The sequence below is a fragment of the Eutrema salsugineum genome, unplaced genomic scaffold (genome assembly GCF_000478725.1).
Source record: "Eutrema salsugineum unplaced genomic scaffold, Eutsalg1_0 scaffold_13, whole genome shotgun sequence".
Taxonomy (NCBI): domain Eukaryota; kingdom Viridiplantae; phylum Streptophyta; class Magnoliopsida; order Brassicales; family Brassicaceae; genus Eutrema; species Eutrema salsugineum.
The window spans coordinates 398,482-410,503 of NW_006256885.1; the positions used below are offsets into that span (position 1 = coordinate 398,482).

Here is a 12,022-nt window from a genome sequence, read left to right on the forward strand (position 1 = left end):
ATTCGATCCACCAATCAAGCTGCAACTATGTTTCTAAAAACCCTTTTTAGGGCTCCACTGGTTCACTCGCAGCAGTTGCGACTGCGGTTGCGGGAGTTTGCAGAAGCAGGCGATTGCGGTTATTAGCGTTAATGAACGTTTTGTACGATTGATATAGCGGTTGAAAACTATTGCGTTTGCATGACATTTTTAACTGGTTGACAGCGAGTGTAATAGCGGTTTGATATTAAAACAATAAAAATACATACAATATATCATTTATATAAAAACCAGAAATTATATATAAAAATATGTAAAGTTAATATTTAAAAACCAAAAACTAAATCATATAATAAATAGTTAAATAAATATTTTTAAGAGTTTAAAACAATTTTCTGTATAAAAACATAATTGTATAGACAGATATATATTTAACTAATATGTATATATTGTACATTATCAAATGAAAAATAAAATATAAAGTTTTAAAAGGTTTGAATTTTTTTATAAAATATATATAGTTACATATATAAATTTTAGTTGATAAATGATATATATATTAAGAATAAGAATTAATATAAAAATTATTGATACGAGAAAATAAAAAAATTCTTAACTTTTTCCAATATTTATAATTTTTCTTATTTTTTATTAATTTTTAAGATAATTTATTTTATATTTTGAAAAACAAAAATCTGAAATCATCTGCCACCGCCCGCAACCGCAAACGTTTGCGGGATTGCGGGAAGCAACTTTTGATTTTGAGCGGTATGTAGCGGTTCAGAGCGGTAGAAAATGGTTACGGTGATTGTTACTAAACGCTACAACCCGCTACCACCCGCAAACGCAGCTTTTGCGGGAGATAGCGGGTGAACTAATCAACACCTTATATTTACCATGCGATTAATTGAGAATTATTGACTAATAAATGCTTATTGGAATAATTAGGGTTGGTTTGTTCCGAATTTTGTAGTAATTCATTAGGGAAAAAACTGTGTTCTTTGTAGTATTTTATGTAAGCTCTTATGTGTTATCATCCATTATTTTATCGGCAATGTTAAATTCGAAAAATATTTTTCTTTTTGAGTCTCCGAAACCGCAGTCATTTGATAAGAAGCTAGTGTCATCACTATCTGCTGTTGTGTTTTCTTCTTCATGCATATCGTCACTTTTGTTATAAACTGAAACTATATATCCTACGACATTGAACTTTTAGCATCCTGAAAATTGAGAGCATAGAATGGTATGCATGAATTTTTCTGTCGGGTACCATTCATAATAAAAATAGATAGTCTGATAAAACGTGAACTAACTAATCATTTTTCAATTTATCCCAAATGTTTTAGTTTTATAACTAAATTAAACAAATCTTCATTAATTTTACTAAATTGCTACTTATAAAGTGTCAAAACAACAATTAATTTGACACGGAAGACGTAGTAACTAGTACTTTAGTCTATTAGACGAACAAACCATCAACTCTGATTTAGTTTTTTGTTTTTCCTCATTTGCCTAATGTCTAAAAAAGTTAAGTATTGTGTTTTTATTTAGCGCTATTAAACGGAAACATATATATATATATATATATATATAAAATCAAATGGAAGCATATATAATCAAATGATATATGAGAAGAAGAGTCTAGTCTACCGAGAAAATACTTTGTGTTTTTAAATAAAGAAAGAAAAGACTTTTGTAACAAGGACAAGAAACTGAATGATTTGCCAATTCCCTACCAAATTGGGACGCTACAAAGGAAGGCATACGCAGAGCCTGAAAAGACATGAACATCCATTTGATTCTGCAAATCTTCTTTTGTCACGTCTTATCGAACTACAATAATATTCAACTTATATCATCCCAAATATTAGTATTAGTTTGGTTCTACCAATAAGGCCATTTATGAAAGAATTATACACCGGAAATCTTAACTAATAAATGACCCCCCCAAAAAACACTACTATATTACTGTTGATTCATAATCGGTCTTGCATTTGAATCCGCTTGTAAGGAAAAAAATATAACTAGATTTCCAAGAACTTGTATTTCTTGATCAATTTATGCATACAAAAAGAATTTATAGATATAAATCTTTGAAAAATAGGACAAATTAACGATTTTCTTCCTGATAATCATTACTTCAACCCTTGAACGCATGAATAAAATAAAGGGAACATGTGACTTGTCTAATAGTGTATGTATAGAAAATACACCAATACACATATATGTGAAGAATTACATATTTATTTAATAAAGTATAAAATACTTTAGCTTGCCAAATAAAGGATTAGGAAGAAAAAAAGGGCTTGTAGCTTTTAGTAACTCGTGCATGTTCGTCATTGACTGACAAATACTATGAAAGTAGTAAACAAACGTACGTAGTTGATTGAAACAAATCTTACTGATATGACTTATTACTAATGAGGGCTACTTGAAATCACCGGCTGATGCGGTGGCAGCGGCGGAGGAGGTCGCTTCCGCTTCTTCTTTTCATAGCTAATCCCACGTGCTTTAGCCTGCGAGTCACGCACTTCCCTTAGGTAGAGCCGAACGGCTCGTGCACCAAAAGGGTTTGTCTCTGGTGAACCACCATTCTCTTCAAAAGCGGCTCGAAGACGGCCAATGAGTGCGTCGAGACTGCCCCACGCTTGTCGAAGTGGACAGGCACATGGTGCTGGTGGGTTTGGATGTCCGAAGAACGGACATAGTTGTGTGTGAACCTGGAGAATACAAGATCAAATTGGCGTTTTGAGATCAGCATTTTCAGTCTTCAACTTTCTAGGAAGACTCATATTTTATTAGTTTATAATGATTGAGTTAACAATCTCTATATATACAATACAAACAATCACAAGAAGAATGATAGAATATTTTTTTTTTTATTAGTTTATAATGATTGAGATTACATTTTGCATATATACAACCATCATTGGAAGAATCATAGAGTATATGTAGATCACATTTCTTTATTTATAATGATAAATTTTTGAATAAATACAATTAATAACATAGTCCAAATATAATTTGTCGGTGATAATTGAAAATGTATGAAAGATATAGAACGTAAGTAAGATTAAATCACCGTAGACCAGTGAGATCAGCTCGTTAAGGATAATTATACCATCAACAAATATGAAATATCTATAAGAGTATAAATTTATCTATATAACATAGTTTGTAGGTCAAAAGAAACTTAAACTAGACATAAGGGTATATATTAATATAGGGTTTCATTTAGATCTATATCTTCAAGGGAAAAAGATTATCAATACATATTTTTTTGGTCGAGAAAAACAAAATATGAGTATAAATATAGATACCTTGGTCTTGCCGAATTGGTCGAGGTACCTGAGGAATTCAAGAACATGAGCACCACTGCAACGGGAGAGAGAAAGTGGCGGACGATGGTTGCGTAGATACTGTCCAAAAGTGTTCCAATCTCTTCTCTTCTGATTCTCGTACCTACTCAGCTGGTTCGTCGCCGAGCCGCCTGAGGAAGACGACGAGGAGGAGGAGGTAGTGGTGGTGGTGGCGGCGGCGATCATAAGGTTTGTGTTATGTGATATGTTTGTTGTACCCATAAAACCGTGGATAGGATCCATAATATCAAGATCTGATACACTATTGGTTTTATGTTTTTTTTACTCTTTCTGATTTTTTTTTTTTTTAGGTTTTGATGAAGATGAGCGAATCTTTATGAGTCTTGAGTTGATAAGGAAAGATGGTGGAGAGACAAGAAAGAGGAGGAGAGGGTATCGTAGTCATTGCTATAAAGAGTGGGTTGAATGTAGCCATGATATAAATTAATAGTTTCTCATTTAATTATTTTGCTTGACTAATAACAGTGGAATAAATAATAATGCAAGCTTTCATTTCTTTATTTATTTATTTTTGACAAAATGCATGCAAGCTTTTATTTTGGCTAGAGAGATTGAATTAAACACTACTATTAATGTTACATATAATCATATATATCTCTTAAAGCATTGTTGTTGTGTATACGAGAGTTTGAAACTTTGAATAGTTTTGACGGATGAAGTCATGAAGATTAAATGGGTATATGGCTGGTGTGAGTAATGCATACTATGCAGTTAAAATGTTACGTAGTACAACAAATGTATTCTCTCCTTCTTTTGTAAGATATGTATTACTTTGCACAGTATTTAACTCTTTTTCGAAATATCTCGGTACAATTTGCCGTTATTATTTATTAACATTAATTTATCAAATAGAGGTAACTCAATCATTTGAATTTTAGTACTATATGCGTTCATCAAATTATCATATAGGTAAAACTGAAGGAGTATAAGATAGAAACTCTTATCAAACATATTTGCTTCTTAGTTGTTATATGATTTTTTTGGGGTCAAATATTGTTAGAACTAGGTGAAACCCGCGCTACACGCGGATAGTTTTTATTATTTACGATTTCATAAGAAATTAACTAATGTTTATTGTTTGTTTATTGTTTTCATATTTGAGTAAGTAAGATTTGATGTAAATCTTGTTACGATAGCGTTTCTGGTGTTATATTGCATTTATTTATTCCATATTTTTTTGGTTTTTTAACATGATTATGTCTGTTTTTCTTTTTATTAGTTTGTTGTTAATTCTATTAAAATATTTTGATTTTTTAAAAGAATACACATGCATTTTACACATAATAAGTAAGCTAAAAGCCTAAAACAGAGGTATTCTATTTTTTCATTCAAGGCAGTAGTTAGGTTAAATCTATTTTTTTGAATACTGCAACATTTGGGGTCACTGAAATACCTCAGCTTCCAGTGATGTCTTGGAATCTGTCTTAATAGAGCACAAACTTGAGAAAAGTGATCCCCATTTAACTGCCTTCCTCAGCTTACCAACTAAATATATCCGCTACCGTGCATTAGGCCCATCTGGTAGCTGTTTTTTTTCCATTGCATGGCTCCATACTCTTTCTGCCATATAGAAAACCACATGAAGAAATCTATTTCAAATAAAGATACAGTGAGTACAATAAAATTAATTATTATTTTCTAGAAGAAGCAACAATTAAGCCTTCACATTCTTTCTTTAATGTTTTGCTCAACCCAGAATCACAATAAACTTGGTAAACCCTTGATACATTCAATAATTTTGCGTTTTGTTTTGTTTTGTTTTGTTTTTTAATTTGTTGAGTATTTTTGATTTTTGTTTTTGATGTGTTCAAGTGGAGATTTAGGAAATATTTCTCATCATGTTTTTCTTACTAATATTACTCATTAGTTTTGTTCTCATCGCGTTTCTCTTCTGAAGATTTAGACTTCAAAACTTGTAGCTCTGTTCTTTGTCATAACATTAAAGGTTTAGATATATGTACAGTTAAACACTTTATATTGTAAAATGTAAATAAGTAATTAGATATTGAATTCAGAAGCCAATAAGTGATTAGATACATGAATTGAAAAGATTTATTGGCATCGAACTTGTTTTGCGTGTGTAATTCTTCTTCGTTGATCAGTTTGCTCTTTTAGTAGTCTTCATCCATTAACTGGAAATTTTTAAATTGCATATGGCTGGCGTTTATGGAAGTAACACATTATCGTCAACGAAAAATCTAACACTTGTAAAATTTTTGTTGACAACGATTCTTATCATTTAAAATATATATAATTATCAACAAACTCCAGAAGAGAAAGAAGATTGAAGATTTAGTTTTCTTTATCCAAGTTCAAATTCAGACTTCACAATTAGCTTACTTCAGGTATTAAGATGCAAACTGCATATTTTAAAATGAACCCGAAACAATTTCAAGCACTTAAGACAATAGTTCAATAAAACCATTACTCTGCACTTAACTTACGATTAAGAATTCCCACTTTACTACAGCCTCCGGATGGTCCTCATGTCATCTTTCTTTCATCTCCCCTGGTTTCCATCCTGCAGGGCAGGCTTCATCGGGGTTTTCCTGGATGTATTGTAAGGCCTGCAACATCGAGAACGCATCATGCAAAGGATAATCGGGTTAATGAAAGAAAGTACGGTTTTGAGTAAACTGGTTATTCGTATACCTGGAGGGTTCTCATTGTCTCATCAACGCTTCGGCCAATAGCAAGATTGTTGATGGTGGAATGTTGGATCACTCCGTCCTTGTCGATTATGAAGAGCCCTCTCAGTGCTATTCCCTGTTTTTACCACACAAAAGTTCTCAGCTTTTGATAATTCCCAAACGATTTAGAAATTTAAACATATAGTCAAGCTTGAGAGGCTACCAATTTACCTGATCATGGATGAGCACTCCGAATGACTTTGAGATCGATTTAGTGACATCTGAAATAAGGGGATAGTTTAGATCACCAAGTCCTCCAGATTTCCTGTCTGTTTGAACCCACACATAGACACCAGCAGAAAGCAGGAAGGATGAGTCAAGCAATTACAAACAGATAAGAATAAAGAAGGACGTGGAAATATGATGGTAACTTTTTTTTTTGACAACTTATGGTAACTAACTGTATAGTTATATACTTACCACACTATCGACAGAGACACCTAATATTTCTGTGTTCAAAAACTTCTCAAACTCTGCATGCCGGTCACTGAAAGCAGTAATCTCTACAAGACAAAAGATACCAAAAAAATGATTAGGACTCAGTGAACCTCAGATATTTGATTTTTCAGCTCTTCATCTTCGCCTTTGTCCACCTGTTTCCACAACAGCCATTACAACTCCAAGCAGACCTCCTCCAATGTTCTTATTTAGTGCTTCCTTTTGTCGCTCAAATACATCCTCCTAACAATGTGACCCATAAATTATGATTTTGAACGCCACAAAAAAGAATCTGAAGTTTGCAGCAAACATTAGCTTGGTGTGACTCTTAGCTTGTCAAACAATCGGTTTCTCAAAAACTCACTAAACAAGATCTACACCATTGACCATCAGAAAACGGACTTGTTTCTTTTGGATTAGCTAAATAAATCAATGGTAATGTAGTTTGAGAAGTAAGAACTTAACCTCCAATATACTCATGGCTCTGTCATTAAATTCAAAAATAAGACCTACGCCCTGAGTCATGGTCAGACATAGCTAAGCAATTGATTTTACGTCAACATTCATCTATAGTGGATATATAAATAACCCAAAAATCTAATAGCCAAAAAAAAATTTCTATAGAGAAACATACAAGTGATGTTATATAGTTTATCCATGTGACCCTGTTAAGAGCACCATCAACTTCTACAGAGATGTCTACATTTGTTATCAATAATATAATGGGTTTAGATATTTAAGAGACATGGAGTGAAGAGAAACCCTTCACTAAGGTAAAAGTTTTCAAATATGATAAACTTACTTACCTTTGATGCTCAAATGTCCATACGACTTCATTGATGCCTGATTACAGTGAAATACACAAGCTCGAATTTCACGTGAAATGGTGAGATATCTTTTTCGAAAATTAAGTGGATTTCTACAATACCTGATGAAGAAGTTTACTTCCCAGCATCAGATTCGAAATATCTCCACTGGGACGAGAAACTCAGGCAGATTCGTCATAATAAGTGTGTTGTCCAGTGCCCATTCAGGAGTTGTGTTATCTTAGCCAAGAAATTAGGGTTTCCAAATCACCTTGCTGCCAAATTCGGTGGATCCTGATAAGAATGAGAATGAGAAACACTTTTTTCCTAAAAAGGGAAAGAAAACAATTTTTTTTTTTGAATCATGCATGTACGGATACCTGTTTTCTATCGAGTATGAGCCGAGAAAAGATTAGTAGATGCAAAATCTAAGCTAGATCCAGAGATTCCATACCCTTTGTCGAATCTTAGATGACCATCGAATGGTTTTTTGTAGGGAAATCGAAATTAGCAAGTACCCAAGAGTCTTGAAAGGAAAACTGATAATAGCGTGACCTAATTGATCAGTGGAGAGATGTATTTAGTGAGAACATGAAGGATATCGGGATGAAGAGTAGAGGAAGCGTTGCGAAGACGTAAAAATATTGTACAAGAGAAGATGAAGAGAAGGATACGCTTAACATTTAGGAGTCTTTTTCATTAATAAAATGACACATGGCATTCTTACAGGTGCTGACGTGTCGCAAAACTGGAGAGAGTTGAGCAAGTATTATATATCAGATGGTTAAATTGTCTTTATTATTGTTTGGGTTTACAAAATTTACACATGCACACATATCTAACAGAAATAAAAATTTAGTGTTCCGGCAGGATTGCCAAAAGAATGAAAAAGAGTTTATTCATGATGGCATCGGATTACAACACATATTTTGTTCGTCGGAGACCGTATAATCATTCAAAATATCCGAAACAGCTTAATCTCAATTCATATGCAAGGAGATAGCAATATGACGAGGGAATGCAGCTGTGGTTTGCATCCAGGCCGCGGATTTGAATCTGTGACAGAAGCTCAAATAGTTTCCACCGATTTTAATTTAGCAAAAATTTTATGTTGTTTCAATTAAAAACTCGCACAAAGATGTAGAAAACGCTTTTTCAGGTTCGAATAAATTTAACATTCATCCAAAAAAAAATAGAATGTTGATACTTGAGCATTTTGAAAAAAATAATAAACGTTCTTTTTTCTCGTAGTTGGGTTAGATTTTGAAAAAAAATCACACTAATCTTTACACCAGTAAAAAACCAGCTATTCTTTCCGATTAAATCATCTACAATGACAAACTAAAAGACAAACAATAGATTTGATATTTGGTTGGTTCGATATTATTGACCGAAATTCACATGTAAATCATTCACCATTCAAAGTCGCGCTACTAAAGACCATCACTAGCTCCTTACTCTTTAGTTATTTACTGAATGTTTTTAAAAAATCCTAAAATCCTATGTAAGTTAATTCTTTAAATTTAAATGTGGATTTTTAATTGTTTATTAAAAATATATGTTGTTGAATATTGATCATCAATATAGTTTTTGACGACGGAAATCAGATTAAGAATCATGTTTCATTTATAAACTAATCGTAATGAAAATAAAAGATATGAAAAACTTTTGTGCATTGGCTTTGCGCCTCTCGGATGCTGGTATTGAATCTCCCTTTGTTAAAGCATCAAAAACTGTGACTCCTCGGAAGACTTCCACTCCTCCATCTAAGTCTTTGGTCTCTGCTAATCCCTTCGCTCTGCTCAATAATGCGAATGGAAAAGTTGAAGCTGTCGAGCCTGGTGCTATTATTTTGGTGAATCCCCAAAACAGGTTCTACCCCTCTTCTTCCGAGTCCGTCCCTGTGAGGAAAAAGAGGAAATGGCATGCAAAGATTTCACCAAATAAAGGTGAGGACTATCCCCTGGCAACAGTGGAGCGTCACCTCACCATCGGAAATTAATTATGTGTGATACTTTCTTTTGGAATGTGCGTGGACTCAACGATATTACAAAGCATCGACTGCTTGCTAACTGGCTAAGTAGCAAACCAGTATTTTTTGGAGCTCTGCTTGAAACGCATGTTCAGGAACAGAATTCAAACCACATTTTATCTTCTATCGGCTCTTCTTGGTCTCTTATATCTAATTACCAATTTTCCGAGCTTGGCAAGATTTGGATCATCTTCAAGTCGCCAACTCAAGTTAGGTTACTCTTCTCGGATCTTCAATCTATCACAGTTGAGGTTATTTTAGAATCTGGTCAAAGTTTCATTTATACAGCCATCTATGCCTCAAATGAGATAGATCTCAGGAAGGATTTATGGTTGTCCCTAAGAGATACTTTCGCTGCCTTTGGTCTGTCTTCTCGGCCTTGGTTATTAAACGGTGATTTCAACGAGATCTTGTATCCTTCTGAGACGTCTAACCCCTCTCTATTCCGTTCCACAGCAGCCATGCGAAACTTTGGGGAATGCCTGTCTGATATAGGCTTATTTGATCTTCCATTCCGCGGTCCAAGATTCACATGGTCAAATCATCAGCTCGATGCCCCTGTGGGTAAAAAGTTAGACAGATGTTTGGTTAATGGAAACTGGTTGTCGGTTTTCCCTTATAGTCACTGCATCTTCAGAGCTCCGGATTTCTCTGATCATTGCCCGGGTCACATCAGTATCTTCACGAAACCCCCCGACTTTGGTACTCGCCCTTTCAAGTTTTTTAACCTTCTCATAAATCACCCGCCTTTTAATGTTACAGTCAGGGAAGCTTGGGATGGGCTGGGAGAGCCGGCCTCCGATCTACGCGTTTTGTGTTTTAAGCTTAAAGGGATGAAGAGGCCGTTGAAAACTCTTTGCAAAACGAATTACAGTGGGATTGAGCTGCGTACGGCAGAGGCAGGCAGTCAGTTAAATGCTCTCCAGCTTATCTCCTTGCAAGATCCTTCTACGGAGAACCTTCATAACGAGAGCAAAGCTCGAGCTGACTGGGTTATCCTTCGTAAGGCTGAAGAAAGTTTCTTCCACCAGAAATCCAGGGTCAAGTGGTACGCGGAAGGAGATTTGAATACCTCTTATTACCATAAGGTCGCCACCTCCAGAAACGCTTTCAATGCTGTTAAGCATTTGCTGACTCCAGATGGAATTCGAGTTGACACAGCTAAGGATATTCATGAGCACGCTGTGGACTATTTTGCTAATATTCTGGGTTCTGTTAAAGGTCGTTTTTGCCCAGATCTCCCCCAGGTTCTTGATTCCCTTCCCCTCCCCATCTTCTCGGATTCGCATAAGGCCATTTTCTCAGTTTCTGTTTCCTCGGCGACCATTTGGGAGGCCCTTAAATGTATGCCAAAGAGGAAAACGCCGGGTCCAGACGGCTTTACTGCTGAGTTCTTCAGGGCAACATGGGATATTATTGGTGTGGAATTAGTCGCGGCAATAACCAACTTCTTTAACTTCCCTTTCATGCCATCTTGTTTAAATAACACTTCACTTGTTCTCCTGCCTAAGCGCCCGGGAGCAGAGGAGCTCAAAGACTTTAGACCAATCTCTTGTCTGAATCTGGTGTATAAACTCATCGCTCGTATCTTGGCAGGAAAATTAAAGCTTATTCTTCCGGATATTATCGTTGCGAACCAAACGGCTTTTGTCAAGGATCGCCTTCTTCTGGAAAATGTGCTTCTTGCTTCTGAAGTGTTAAAAGGCTACCACCTTCAAGGGATCTCTCCCAGGATGACCCTCAAAGTCGACATCTCAAAAGCATTCGACTCCGTAAGGTGGGATTTTATCCTTAGTGTGCTTCAAGCCCACCAGGCGCCCCCTAATTTCATGAGCTGTGTTCGTGCCTGTGTTTGTTCTCCTTCCTTCTCGGTCAGTATTAACGGTTTGACTTCGGGGTACTTCAAGGGGAAGACGGGTTTGAGGCAAGGAGATCCCCTTTCACCTGCATTATTTGTGATGGTGATGAATGTGCTTTCCCTGATGCTTAATAAAGCGGCTGAGGAAGGGATTTTCGGTTTTCATCCCGAGTGCGAAGACCTGCAGCTCACCCATCTCTCCTTTGCTGATGATCTGCTTATATTTCTGGATGGTTCTGTTGGTTCTTTAGCAGGGGTGTTATCCGTACTCAGCAGGTTTGAAGAGCTTTCAGGTCTTGCGGTGAACCTTGCAAAAACTTCTTTATTTACCGCTAATGTTCATGAAGAGGCGCTCGAGGAGATTCATGCTCGGTTTTCATTATCTCCAGCTACTCTTCCTGTTCGTTATTTGGGCCTTCCCCTCTGTTCCCGGAAACTCCGTGTGGCTGATTTTGACCCTATGCTCTCTCAAATCAGAAAAAAACTAACTAGCTGGACTTGTCGTCATCTCAGCATTGCTGGGAGATATGCCCTGCTCTGTTCTGCTATCCCGGGTATATATGGTTTTTGGAGCTCTGCTTTCCTTATTCCCAATCAGGTCATCAAAAAAATCAACTCTCTTGTCTCGGCATTTTTCTGGCATGGATCTGTACATTCAGCAAAGGGCGCAAAGGTTTCCTGGAAAGATATTTCTTTTCCGAAGCAGGAAGGTGGCTTGGGTATTAGGTGTTTGCGCCGATGGAATGAGACTTGCGGTCTGAAGCTAATATGGATGCTGTTTTTCAGAGCAGGGTCTATCTGGGTGGCGTGGGTAAGGAGAAAATATCTCTCTCTCTCTC

General features: G+C 35.9%; 2 protein-coding genes across 2 annotated transcripts; both read right to left on the minus strand.

The window, feature by feature from the left end:
* Nucleotides 1-2,274: 2,274 nt before the first annotated feature.
* On the minus strand, nt 2,275-3,750 carry LOC18025050 (protein LIGHT-DEPENDENT SHORT HYPOCOTYLS 4). The gene is made up of 2 exons (XM_006405986.2): nt 3,300-3,750; nt 2,275-2,699 (listed from the first exon to the last, which is right to left on the minus strand). The coding sequence occupies exons 1-2, from the start codon at nt 3,579-3,581 to the stop codon at nt 2,397-2,399; spliced, it is 585 nt and encodes a 194-aa protein (XP_006406049.1). The 5' UTR covers nt 3,582-3,750; the 3' UTR covers nt 2,275-2,396.
* A 2,098-nt stretch (nt 3,751-5,848) lies between these two features.
* LOC18025051 (2-Cys peroxiredoxin BAS1, chloroplastic) lies at nt 5,849-7,324 on the minus strand. The gene is made up of 7 exons (XM_024159158.1): nt 7,294-7,324; nt 7,122-7,186; nt 6,643-6,730; nt 6,470-6,552; nt 6,221-6,349; nt 6,012-6,125; nt 5,849-5,926 (listed from the first exon to the last, which is right to left on the minus strand). The coding sequence occupies exons 1-7, from the start codon at nt 7,322-7,324 to the stop codon at nt 5,849-5,851; spliced, it is 588 nt and encodes a 195-aa protein (XP_024014926.1).
* Nucleotides 7,325-12,022: the final 4,698 nt, after the last annotated feature.